Source organism: Nipponia nippon, unplaced genomic scaffold (genome assembly GCF_047370975.1).
Source record: "Nipponia nippon isolate SJK-2023a ecotype South Korea unplaced genomic scaffold, ASM4737097v1 scaffold_4, whole genome shotgun sequence".
Lineage (NCBI taxonomy): Eukaryota > Metazoa > Chordata > Aves > Pelecaniformes > Threskiornithidae > Nipponia > Nipponia nippon.
Genome location: NW_028262358.1, coordinates 120,170,554 through 120,184,605, shown reverse-complemented (window position 1 = coordinate 120,184,605; position 14,052 = coordinate 120,170,554). Strand labels below are relative to the sequence as shown.

At 43.5% G+C, this 14,052-nt stretch overlaps 1 protein-coding gene across 1 annotated transcript; it reads left to right on the top strand.

Moving 5' to 3' along the window:
- The first annotated feature begins 77 nt into the window (after positions 1-77).
- On the top strand, positions 78-12,546 carry LOC104014739 (meprin A subunit alpha-like). The gene is made up of 13 exons (XM_087776409.1): positions 78-137; positions 234-258; positions 370-423; positions 2,111-2,151; positions 2,238-2,313; positions 3,167-3,284; positions 4,642-4,817; positions 5,027-5,248; positions 6,147-6,293; positions 9,089-9,304; positions 9,633-10,106; positions 10,269-10,442; positions 12,431-12,546. Exons 1-13 carry the CDS (start codon positions 78-80, stop codon positions 12,472-12,474), a joined length of 1,827 nt encoding a protein of 608 aa, XP_087632535.1. The 3' UTR covers positions 12,475-12,546.
- The last annotated feature ends 1,506 nt before the right edge of the window (positions 12,547-14,052 follow it).

Genomic DNA, 14,052 nt, shown 5'->3' with positions numbered 1-14,052 from the left:
TATCAGTACTTCTGAAGGCTATTCGCCTGCAGCACACTATATCTACACTGACAGGTAGTACCAGCTGATCTTCTGAAATGGATTCCTGGAGGATATGTTGTTTCACAGCACTGGTTACCTGCTTCTATGCCTTTACGGTATTCCCACCTGCTCCTCCACTTTCTGGCTTGAGGTCAGGGTGAGATTTAATGTCATTTGTCTGTGATTTTGAAACTGTACTTTCTATGTTTCAGATCCAAAAATCTGTTGAAGATAGAGGTAAGGATGCAACATTTTAATGTTAGTGGAAGACTGTCAGTCACCAAGTGGGAAATTATATCAACTCATGTCATTTAATTGCTAACTTAGGTATATTATTTCTTTTGATAGTTGATGATGTTGATGGAGGGCGGCTTAGAAAGGACATTCCAGAAATAAACTCAGGTAAGTCAGGACAGAAAGTAGCAGAGTGTTGAATTATTACAGAGATCTGAGGTAACCTTTGGGGACCACAAGTCTGGCAGATGTGATGGCACCAGCGTGGACTGAAAGCTCCCTTCTATGTGAGAAAAATCCCAAATGTATAACAGATATGGTGAGTGTTGCAGTGCAGTTAAAAATGTGTGGGATGAACCCCAGCTACTTCTGGAGAGAAGGGAGAAGACCTCCACTTTGGAGTCTGGTAGCATCAGGGAAGATGGGAGGGCAGGGGCAGGGCATGGGGCAGAGGACAGAAAGGTCCATAAAAGGTTGGTGTTGGAAAGGGAAGATGGAAAGGCCAAGAAATTTCCACAAGGATAATTTTGTAGGAAGCCCAGGATCTTAATCTTAAATTTGGAATCACACTCAACTGCTCCTGGACTGAACCTGCACCCTGCCCCACTGCACTCTTCTGCAACACGACTCCTGCAGAAACCTTGGCAGTGGCTCTAATTCAACTTCTGCTTCGTTGCTGTGCATTTATCTTAAGTGAGCTGGTTGGTTTCACATGACCAATGATCAAGATATTACCTTCATCCCTGCCCCAGGGTTTCAGAGCATTGCTTTGAGAGAGTTTTCGTTTCCTGGTGTTGCCTGTTATCTGCATTGTGCTCTGGTGTAGGTTTCCTCTGGTTTTGCTGACAGAACAGAAAACACGGTGCTAGTTTTTGTGGGTTTTTTTTCTTCTCTCCATGTGTATGTGAGGAGAATGTAAGTTATTTCTATAACAAAAGGTCTAAAGATGAACTGTCTGTGCTGAGATTGTGCCTATATGATAGCACTAAATGAAAATGTTACACTAGAAGGACCATACAGTTGCTGGGGTTTGGACTCAGCTCTGCGTGGGAAATTTGGCACCTTAAAAAAATAAGGCTATAAAATAAGAGTCTCAAATGCTGTGTGTTTTAAAGCATGGAAGATGTGGATCAGCTGCTTAAAACACAGGTGTCTGTTGCCAGTTCAAACACTTCTTCTCCAGCACCGCTCTCGAAGGGGTAGGAGTCTCCCAAACTTTGTATCCACCAGCCCATATGGATATTTCGGATACCCTTGTGTGTCTCAAATGGCACCAGACACCTATGTTTAGGCAACTGAATGGACACACAGCTGTAATGGGATCTGAGAGACATAGCACATAGATTTAATTCCTTCAATCTGAGCTTGGTTCAGGCTGAGGTGCTTGAAAAGGTGGACTGAACCTCCTCCCTCTCCAGAATCCTTGTCTTTCTCCTTTGATCATCTGGGGAATCCCAGATGATTAGCCCAGGTTAGCTAACTACTTAGGCTATTAGATGCCTAACTTCTGGACAAATCCATCCCACCTATATATCAACTACAATGTTCAAAAGTCCGCAGTTGTTTCAGGATACAAGCCTGGCAAAAATAAAAAAATCTCCTCTGGGCAGCTGTTATGGCATTGCAATGGAAATCTTAATTCAACCCCAAGTCCTCCTTTGCTGCAGACGGAGGAGTGTCATGCTGTGGCGTGGCAATGGTTATTTGTTTGCTTGTTTCTGGGCAGTTGCTGTTTAAAAGTGAGATGGGTTGGTTGATGAGGCATCCTGATAGATTGTGTGGTCTTTGAAAAAAAACACATATTGTAGTTCTTGATATGTTACTCTGGCCTAAATTGTTGATTATCTCATTTCAGAAACGGGAAGGAAGCTTTTTGAAGGTGATATTATCTTACCGGTATGTGCTGCTGATCTAAACCAACATCAGCAAGAGTGTAGATGGGGCTTAAAATGTTAACACAAGCATGTTGATCTCATTTACAGCTGGAGAAGAATGCTCTGAGGAACAGCTCCTACAGATGGAAATTTCCCATCCCCTATATCCTAGCTGACAGCCTGGGTAATAAGACTTTTTATTATGGTAGCACTGTATTACTTGCATTAGATATACTCTGGTTTTGTCCCGCTCTTTGGGCTGCTTTTGTTTCGTTTGCTATCGAGTTATGCTGCATTAATGCCCTTGTTACTGCTGGCCAGACAGAGCGACACAGCTCTGTCCCAGCACACGCTGTTTTCAATGTCACAGCTCAGTGACCAGCTGGATGCTGATGAGCAGCCAGTTTAACTCATACCGGTGTATCTGGCTGAGATCTCTAGATAAAGAAGTCAGGAAATCCTAATCTCAAGAATGTGCATGTTGATCTACTGCACCCTTCATGCCTTATCTCTTCTTAACAGCTCCAGCTCAGCACAGAAAGAAAGGAAATATAGGTATTTTATAAGTAAAAAAGTTCAGAGCATTCGTCCTTCTTGGTTTCATCGAATTTTAAGCACTATTTTAAATTGTGAACAATTTAGGAGTAAAAACTAATAGTAAATCAGTGTTAAAATCCTATGAATCTCTCCTGTGTTTATGAGCCCCAAGCTCCAAGTTTACAATACTTGAAATTATATAATCATACGCAATAAAATTACCCAGCAACGCCCTGGATGTCCAAAAGTCTCCTTGTTTGTTTCAGCACTATCGGTTTATCGAATAAAAGATATTATTTCTCCCTATGGCCTCTGCCAAAATTACTCCAGTCAGGGAATTCTGCTAACAGCTTCCTGCTCTATGATCCAAGTAGATATTTTTTATACATGTTCATATTTTTAATGCACGCTTGTTCATACTTTCTACCTAGAATTATAGATATTTATAATATTATAAAAGCAGAACAACTGTTATTGTTATCCTCTGCTGTGTGTTTCAGATCTGAATGCTAAAGGTGTTATCCTGCAGGCGTTCGACATGTTCAGGCTGAAGTCATGTGTTGATTTCAAGCCCTACGAAGGGGAACAGACTTACCTAAAATTTGAGAAGCTGGACGGGTAATTTTATGTTAACAATCTGGTTTGTACTGCCTTGTGTGATATAATAGTTTTTCCAACTCAGGAGACATTAATTTTCATTCTTGCTTGTACAAAGGACATAAATACCTGAGCCTCATTTCTGTCCCAGAGCTTATTTGTATTACACTGGAGATAAAACAAATGCAAACAGGCTAACCAAAGGTATTATCTGCATTTGATGTTCTCTTAATGTGAGAAAACATCATTTTATTTCCATTTGCATCCTAGCTACTGAAAGGAACTCCTTTCTTGCCACTCTTTGAGGGAAAACAAGCAAATAATTTCCTCCTGGCATTGGTTAGGGGCAGGGTTGGGCTTTACCTGACCAAATGTTGAAGCCAACAACCTCTATTGCTGTGCAGGTTACCGGGGGTTGCCTTTCCAGTCAGTGGGGAGGTGGTGACTTTTCCAGGCCACAAATTATCTCACCTAAAATAGAAGTCTAAAATAGGTCTGGTGACTCACATCCCGAATGCCTGTTACTGTCCAGGGACTGTAGAGGTGCCAGGGAAGTTAACTCAGCGGCAGATGCCAACTCTGTGACTGTCTAAAGTTAGGTCAGGGGACCTCCCCACTTACTGGGAAGGACCACAAGGAAGCTGGTGACACCAGCTAGTGTTGGTGCCTAGGAATTGAGTGTAGATCTGCCCTCGGGTGTGGAAAGACTGGTGCACAGCTTTTTGGGGCATCTTTGTTGTCTTTTTTTTAAAACACACAGTGATGAATTATTTCTAAATGGACATGAAAAGTTAGGATTTAAATTGATATTTAGGACCAAACCAGGGAAGCCAATGCAACCTGAGTTCACTGGAGGCTGCTCAATACCTTTGAAAATTGGGCCACTTATTTAGATACTTTCGTAAACATGCATATGAACAACAGCCAATGCAGTGTATGAGGTTATAAGGCACCTGCTGTGCTTTCCTGTGCTGCTCATCTTCTGCTACTCCCCTTCCTACACTGGCTGAACTGGGGCTACCCAGAGTTGAAGAGCAATAACATTTGCCATCACCACCTCCTTTACAAGAACTGCAGCCAGTTGAAGAACATGCATGCACTGCCCTCCAGGGAGGGCAAAATAAAACAAGAAGGTCAATCACATCTGGGACAGGGACTTGTTGCCAGACTGTGGAAGGATGCTGAAGGTACACGTTGCTCTGTATTCTGGCATTGTAAATCTACAGTCTTGGCGAGACTGCAAAAATCAGGTGGGAATTTTAAAAAAATTTTGTTTTTTTTACTTTTACCTTGATCTTGTGGTTGAGTTAGTGTGTAGATACAAATAATAGAAGATATTATGCAAAATGGGTACAATATCTGAGTCTTTGCCTTATAGGTGCTGGTCTTATGTGGGGGACCTCCAGAGTGGCCAGACAGTGTCTATAGGAGAGAGGTGTGACTATAAGGCCATAGTGGAACATGAGCTCCTGCATGCCCTGGGATTTTACCATGAGCAATCCAGGACGGATCGCGATGACTATGTTCAGATATGGTGGGATCAAATTATTGAAGGTACAATGCAGGTCTGAAATGACTGACAATTGTCTGTAGATGCATGTCCCTGTTTTTACAATGTTAAAACATCTCTGGTTGAGAATGGCTGCCTCCATGTTGACAACTGGACCATTATTTAGCCATGGGTAAAGCATTTTGAAAAGATGTTATATGTGCTAAGTTTTATTTCTGGTCTTGCCTAATCACGTATGTATGTTTTTGTCTAGGTTATGCGTATGCCTTTGACAAACACAATGACAGTTTCCTTGATGATCTCAATACCCCATATGATTATGAGTCAGTCCTACACTATGGACCGTATTCTTTCAACATCAATAGCAGCGTTCCTTCCATTACAACAAAAATTCCTGAATTTAACGAGATCATTGGGCAGAGGTTGGATTTCAGCAGGATTGACTTACTGAGGTTGAATCGCATGTACAACTGCAGTAAGTCCTTCTTCTCCCATATGTATTTGAAAATCCTTACTCAAGCTTCATGATAATGTGGATGGAGTCACATGAGAGGAGCAGAAACATTTCACCCTCGGGATCCTCTCGCAATGCTAAAAGGAACTATAGTTCTTATACAGCAGCAAGCTCTATGGAGGTCAGATCCCCATTTCTTTATAGAATACCATTGGAGTGAATCAAGGGTCTAACACCTTTCATTCACACAGACTTTCCCATAGTATTACTTGTAATAGTTACAGTTTACTTCATGGATGATGATCATCATGCTGTTGATGATGATAAAATCTTCAGGTAACAGTAGTCTGGAATTGGGGTCTCTGAAATCAGAGTATTTCAAGTACCTTTTTCTGCCTATGTGATGTTTGATAAGACAGTTGCGGTCAGGAGCATGAATGGGAATAATCATGCTTTCCAGCTCCACTGGAAAAGCTATGAAAGTAAATGCTCCACATACTGTGCAATACAGACTTACTGTGGTAACATGTACCTGAATATTTCCACTAGGTTCAGCAGAAGTACTTCTGATTTACACCCTGAGGAGAGAAATGGGCCACAGAGCCAATCCCAGGCAGGCTTAGAGAAAATGATAGATGTCTGAAAGGGGAAACTAGCACACAGGGACTGAGCTGGTTCCCACAGGGAAATACTCAGCCAAGAGTAGGAGAAAGAAATGGCATGTTTCTTTCAGGGGGTAACATCATGTATGTGTGGTAACAGACACGTAGATGTGAAAGTTTGTGCAGTCTTCAGTTGTATTAAGAACATATTTCCTGACGTTAAGTGCTGTATGTAAATACTCCGGAATGGGGTTAACAGTGAGAGCCTTGTTTGATATTAGTGGACATGGTAAAACATGTTATTCTATTCCCGGCAGCTTCGAGCCTCACCTTCTTAGACCAGTGCTCCTTTGAATACATCAATATCTGTGGGATGGTGCAAAGTGGACAAGATGGTGCTAATTGGGACCACACATTGGGCAAACCAGGAGATGAAGACCATACTTTGGTGGGAAACTGTGCAGGTAACACATGTAGTTTTAGATGGTCAGTAAACTTTACCATGCTTTTATGAGATGTGAGAATGAAGATATACAGAGATAAATAAGTCATTAGGAATACCCTTCTATTAATGTTAATCACTGTATACCTGATGCTAAACATGACTCCTGAATTTTCAGATAGAAAGGCTAATAATTTTAATTTGAAATGTTTAACCCTTCTTTAAATTGCCTCCCTAAATTGTAATATCTCATGAAGAAATGGAGGTTTGAGACTTAGCTGCTGTAAATTGGTTGTAGCTCCACTAAAATGAAGGGAGCTCCACCAGATTGCCACAACTGACTTTGATGAAACTCCGTAGAATTGAGTCAGGTGAGAGTCTCCTCCTTTTATGTCTACATTACAGTATTTTGAGTCATTTTCTAGGTTTTTTTGAAGCTGAAGCTGAAAGACACTTTTCCTTTGTATAGGAGTTCACTTGATGCATCCCCACAGAAGTACCATGCATAAGCAAATTTCACAATACACAAATCTTGTTTGCAGACAAATTCTGACATTGAAACCAGTCCAGGATCATCAAAATAGGAAGCTGAGCTTCAGCAATGTGTCATGGAGCAGGAGGAAAACACCCTCAGAAGACTTCTTCAAGGGAGGGGGTGCTGGGTGATGCAGAGCCATATCAGGAGGGTGTAGCTGCTGCTAATTCAAAGTTCATTCAAGCGACAGCACGTAGGGAGGCTGAAGGATTATCTGGGAAGCAAACCAGAAGTGATTTCCCCTCTTCCTAGAAGAGTGTTGTATGGGGTCCTTTTGATCGAGGGTTTGGCTCTGACTGCACCAATTGAAACAAATATGGAACATATATGAGTGTATTGAGTTCTGCAGTATTTCGGCTGCTGCCACGACACGGGAATTGAGTAGGGTCTGTTGTTTTCAAAGGCAGTGGGGAGAAAATTAAATACAGCAGAGGAATATCACATAAACAGTCCAAAAATCCTCTAGCCAAATAGTTTCTTTTGAAAGGCAAAAGAATTGCAGCTGGTCTGCATAGAAGTGGTCACGGTTAGGGACATCTTCTCAAAACACAAGTGGTGATTAGTCACAAAAGTGTCTCATGGTGCAGGAGAGGAAAAAAGTACTAAATAGAAAAGAAAGCCATTTCTGTGGAACTTGTTCCCAGGAAGGAGAGAGCAAGAGGTGGCTTTTGGCAGTAACAGATCGTATTTGCTGCCTAACGCTGCGTTTGGTTACAGTTTGGAGGTCCTGCGGTTATACCAAATTTGCCGGCAGTGAGGAGGAGAGCAGGCGCGTCGCAGGCAGGGCAAGGAGATGCTGCTGTTCTCATCACATGTGGGGTTTGAGAGGGCAGATGTGTGCCCGGTGAAAGGCACAGTGCAAAAGCCAGCACTTGGAAGACCCACCAAGCGAGGAGCAAAACGAATAGGAGGGTTGTTTAGGTCCCATCATGAGCAAGGAAAGAGAAATTTCTTATTTCTCAAGTCTGTTTGGCTGTTGTTTGATGGGCTGTTTGCTTGCGTTTTGCAGGGTGTGCGGTTTGCTGACACTGTCAAGGCTCTGGATGTGTGACAGAGCATGTGGCTCGGGAGCTGACAGCAGCTTCCTGCCTCTCGTGGCTGGTGACAGACAATTAACTGCTCTTCTTCAAGCAGGGGGAAGAAAAATGTTTAAAACCTAAGCAGTCAGCCTTCATAAGTTTCCTGAGAGCAAACGGGTCAGCAGTTATTGGAAAATAAGCAGCTTTACTGGGTGTTTGTAGGGGAACTTACTGCAGAAGGCCAGCAATGCTTATGGGAGCACATCCAAGCACAGACATGCAGCTGGAAGCAGGAGTGGAGCTCAGAGTGGCATCAGGTGACAATTCAGAGTCATCGTTCTCTACACAGTCTCTGCTATTTGTATCAGTCAGCTCCCAGACAGACAGAAAAGTGCAAACCTGTAGATGCAGCCACAGGGTATTTGGAAACCCCCAGTGTGATGCAGCTTGAAAACGTTCTTGCTACCAGGAGAGACGCTTCCTACAGAAAAGGGATGTATTGAGGCTGTTCGGTGAAGCTGATGCACTTGCTCAGTCGTCTTCAAGAAGCTGATTTAAAATTGGAATATACAGAACGGGGCTGATGCGGATGACGAGGGTGCAAGTGTTCAGCCTTTGCAACCAGGAAGATGGAAGACTCAGAGGAGGTATCACTCCAGCCCACAGACAGAATTGCAGACTAACTGTGAAAGAAAGGAAATAGTTATTTCAAACACATTAGCAAGAGAGCTGATACAAAGTAATAGGGCTGGAAGTTAATAAATTCTTTACCCATAGCAGAAGTAAGGCAAAAATGTCTTCAGCTACTTGTGTAGGGAAGTCTGATCTATTGATAAAAGGCTTAGAGGGCATGGTTTCTAGGCAAAGCAGAAGACTGAAGGTCTTAACCTAACAGGACCCTTCCAATACTTTCCTAGTTTGTATTCAAAAAAATCCCTGCCCAAGTGCACCCACTTACATTTGCACACCTTTACAAGATTGACACATGTACTGTTCATACTTCATTTCTGAAGAGTGCAATCCAATGTGTACCTTATCTAATCAACTTGACACTAGTTTGCAAGCCATATTTCAATGCATTTTCATTTTAATATTGATTTACAATGTAGGGAGAATTCTTTTCTATGGAATTTTTTTTTTTTACTTTGAAAATAATTTTCTAACTCAGGCAAGTGGAAACTACACTAAAGCTTATTTAGCACTGGCATTTCATTACTGAATGGATCAAAACCTTTTATCACATCACTGTTTTGTGCTTCCCAGGTAGAGGATATTTCATGCACTTAGATACAAAAACTGGACATGCTGGTCAGTCAGCCCTTCTGGAATCTCGCATTCTTTATCCAAGGAGGAAGGAAAAATGCCTTCAGTTTTTCTACAGGTTAAATGGAAGTCCACAGGATAAGCTAGTTATCTGGGTTAAGAAAGACGATGGAACTGGAAACGTTAGACGGATGGAAAAGCTGCACACTATTACAGGTAAGTGAAAGTGTGTTTTCATATCTGAAGTGCTGGCAAACTTTGATGTGAGACAACACTGGCGTGGTTTATCGTATGAAAGTTTGCTCAAGTATCCAGTGTAAATCTAGCCTTCATTTTCTTCAGTTGAGTAACTTGAGAGCTAGTGCCCATGAGAACAGAAGGCAGTTTCCTTAAGACTGTTCCTAGATTAGGTAGGGTGCAGAGCATCAGACAATCATCATCCAAACAAACAAGCCAAGCCACAGGACGCTTGAGGAAGACGCAGCTTGATTTGGGATTGTATCTTGGACTTTTTATTCTTACATATATTTATTTCCCTCTTCAGCTGATGGAGAACATCACTGGAAATTGGCCAACATTCCCTTCAGTGTCCAAACCAAATTCCGGTATGGGTTTCAGGGCATCAGAGGAGATCCAGCCAAGTCTGCTGGGGGGATTGCCATCGATGACACCAGCCTGACAGAGACAAACTGCCCCACCAACGTCTGGCACATCAGAAACTTCACATCCCTCTTTAACAGTACTTCAAAAGGCGATTATATCACAAGCCCTGTATTTTACAGCTCGGAAGGCTATGCCTTTGCTTTACAGCTGTATCCTCATGGAAGAAATTCATCACCCTACATGAATTACATGGGGATTACTTTCCACCTCTGCAGCAGTCCGAACGATGGCCTTCTTGAATGGCCAGCGGGACACAGACAAGTTATCTTGTCAGTTTTGGATCAAGACCCTGATGTAATCCACAGAATGTCCCTCAGCCTTAGCTTCACTACAAACCCAGAGCAGCCAGTATATGGTAAGTCAGAGTGCACCAGGGAGAAAAATAGAAATGCAGAGATTTGCTCAAGCTGGAAAAAAGTGTTGAAAGTCAAGAGACTGGGCAAGATTTTCTTTGCATGTAACACTACCGGGCTGACTGGAGATCAGCTTTAATTACTTCTGTAATTTTGCACAACAGGCAGAAATGACACCCTGCAGTGGGACAAACCATCTATCACTGGAAGTTTTTCTTCTTTCTGCAACTGCTACATGAGCCCAGGTGTTGGCTGGAATACATTCCTGACCCACAGGGAGCTGCACTGGAAAAAATTCCTAAAAAATGACAGTCTTTTCATCTTTGCCGATTTTGAAGGTAGAGTATTATATTACCAGAATCCCCACTGGAACAGAGCAGGTACATATTCTTCTGTTGGTAAGGAAAGCTCAAAAGATGAGGGTGATTAACAAACGTCTAGAGAATCATCTATTTCAGGAACAAGGTTTATAAATGCCTAGTGGTTTGAAGTTTCTGGATTTTTGACTACCCAATACAAAACCCTGTGGATGACCTTGATTCTCTGGTCCCTAAAAACCAGATTTTCAGGACAGATTATACTTCCATGTCTTGAAGATCAGCCTACTTAATGGTGTTCCTATTTGCCACCACCCCTATATCACTTCTAACTTAAGAATATTGTGGTTTGAAAATGAAGGGGTTCTTTTCAGACCTTGAAAAACTGGCAGAAGGAGTTTTTGATCCAAAGCTTCTCTTCTGAGGTTGCAATCTTTTGTCAGGACTGTGTGCAGCCGCTCTGCTCTGCCAAAGGCGGCAGGGAAGCAGAAGAAGGAGGAAAAGAGCTGTCTGGTTTAGAGGGCAGCCTGGCAGGCACCCCTCTGAGCAGGCCAAAGGGACTGTGCATGCCCATCCTCTGTGACAGCCACAGCTCAGATGGCTGTCTTCATCTTACCTCATGTTAGGTGTCCAAAAATGAACTTTCTACACTTCCTGGTGGGTCATGTGAGGCCAGCGGGTACCTCTGGGGAGCAGTGGATCCCATTCCAGTATAGTTGTGATGAACTGCTCTTCTGATGTGCTGATCTCCATCGGCTGCAAAGTGATCCATCACTGATGACAAATGATGGGTGAGATGAACCCTATCACCCTTCTGAAGTGAGTTTCCTTTGGACAATGTCAGTGCCTGGAAAGTGAAAACACTTTGTATAAGTAAATAATCATTAAACCAGACCTGACTCTAGTACAGGGGTCAGAGCACTTGTCTCAGGTAGGAGAGGACAGTTGAGAGGACGCTGTGATAATCCAGGCTCACTCCGTGCAACTGAGGGCTGTAATCACCACTGTGAACACTCCTGGCAGGAGGATTTCTCCCTTGCTCTTCATGAAAAAAAAAATGCACAGTTCTTGTTTTTGTTCCAGCAGAGAATGGAGAAACTTTTGAAATGGCAAGAACTTTTGCAAGGTGGGAAATCTGCTTCCCATGAATGCTTAACCAGGAACGTGTGCTGCCTAATAAAAATGCAGAGGAGTCTACATTTCTGGCATACAGAATGTCCCAGCTTTTCTGCAGGTTATGTAGGGCATTCAGCAATGCTTCCAAGTCCCCTTTAGCAATAAGAAAAGCAGCTGAGGCCTCTTTGTTCTTTCCCTGACAGTGCTTTGTACTGGGAGTAATTCACTGGGGGAAATTCAGTCCCTCTGTGTGATATGGGCGTCAGTGGTTCCAAAAGCGCTTGCGGTTGCTAGATGAAATTTTAATTAAGAAATTGAAAGACTTGTTAGGAGACAGCATTTAGTCTCCAGTTGTAGACTGCTTCAGCTTCACTTCTAGACATTAAATCTAATATAATCGCATTTATAAGGTTCCAGTCTCTGCATCTGGATATTCATTTTGATACCAGGATGCCTAAAAACTCAGGGACAGTGTTGCATTGCCCTCTGATGAAAGCTGGAGGCTGTCTCTGTATAACCACTGAGGGTCTGCCCTGGGCCTCACACTTCTCCACCCTCCCTCCTCACCTCCCAACCCTGTTTCAGATCACCTCTGACCCAAGCCCTCTGCTCTCTCACCCCAGTCTCCCTCCAGCTCAGTAATCCCAGGATCCCCTGATGGCTTGAGAAAGACACAGGCTGGAGCTCCAAGCATGACTACAGCTCTCTGCCCTTCCAGTTTCCCCTCCCACCTCCTTCACTGGGGACTGCAGCCTCTACAGTTATTTGGAAGAATTATTGTTGCTTCGTTTCTTGCCCTGGAATCAGCCTGCATGTCAGCCCAACACATACGATAGAACTGTACTACATACTCCATGCATTAAATTAATTACTTTAACTGTCTTTTCTTGCAGATCTCACCCCTTTGATTGCATCTGAAGTCCCAGTCCGTCCTTGAGGTGCCCTCAACCTCTTCACTACAATTACAAACAGTCATCCATGGCAGATAAAATATATTACTTCATTAAAGAAACTGTATTCAGTGGTTTCTGTATTTTAAGAATTTGAACTAAGCTTCCCTGTTAGTTTTAAGACACTAAACACATAGACTCTCCAATGATTATTTTCGCCCAAGCAGCAAAGTCCTTCTCTTAGTTGTATCGTCTTTTTTCTCCTTGTATTTCATTCTTTTTGTTTATCTTTGCTGATGGGAATGCTTACTTCCCAGCTCTTGTGTCTGAAGTCTCTCTGTCCAGCCTTCCCTAGCCAGAAGAACCAGTGCTTGACTTTCCAAAATCCTCTTCCAGGACTTCCCTTTTCTCTCCATGGCCGTTACCACTTCTTGAAGCCCAGCTTTTCACTCCCAAGTATTCAGCTCGTTACGTCACTGCTAAAAGAATGGCATGCTTCCTTACCTTCATCTGCATCTGGACCTAATTAAGCATTACTGAGAAGTTTTCATGAAAGCAAAATGGGAATTCGTTTGGATCTTGTGGTGGGTTGACCTTGGCTGGCCACCAGGTGCCCACCAAGATAATCTATCACTCCCCCTCCACCAACAAGACAGGGGGAGAAAAATACAACAAAATGCTTGTCGATTGAGATCAGGACAGGGAGATCAGTTACCAATTACTGTCATGGGCAAAACAGCCTTGACTTAGGGAAATGAATTTAATTTTTTGCCATTCAAACAGACTAGGACAATGAGAAATAAGAAAAAATCTAAAAACACTTTCCCTCCACCCCTTCCTTCTTCCCAGGCTCATCTTTACTCCCGATTTTCTCTGCATCCTTCTCACTGATGGCACAGATGGACAGGGAATGGGGATTGCAGTCAGTTCATCACACGCTGTCTCTGCTGCTCCTTCCTCCTCATTCTCTTCCCCTGCTCCAGTGCAGGGTCACAAGTCCTGCCAGGAAACCTGCTCCAGTGTGGGCTCCTCTCCCTACGGGCCCACAGGTCCTGCCACGACCCTGCTCCAGCATGGGCTTCCCACAGGGTCACAGTCCCCTTCGGGCATCCCCCTGCTCCGGCTCCAGGTGATATCTGCTCCACCGTGGACCTCCACAGGCTGCAGGGGGACAGCCTGCCTCACCATGGTCTTCCCCATGGGCTGCAGGGGAATCTCGGCTCTGGCGCCTGGAGCACCTCCTCCCCTCCTTCTTCACACCTTGGTGTCTGCAGGGTTGTTGCTCTCACATATTCTCACTCTTCTCTCCAGCTGCTGTTCTGCAGCCGTTTTTTCCCTTTCTTAAATATGTTATCACAGAGGTGCTACTAACGTTGTTGACGGGCTCAGCTTTGGCCGGTGGTGGGTCTGTCTTAGAACTGGCTGAAACAAGCTCTGTCCGACATGGGGGCAACTTCTGGTGTCTTCTCACAGAAGCCAGCCCTGTAGCCCCCCCTGCTACCAAAACCTTGCCACATGAAACGAACACAGGATGCATTTGGGGATGCATACATTGTGCAAGGTGCTAAATGAATATATTAAATTGCATTAGTATAACGTGAGATGGCTGCATAACCATTGTCCTC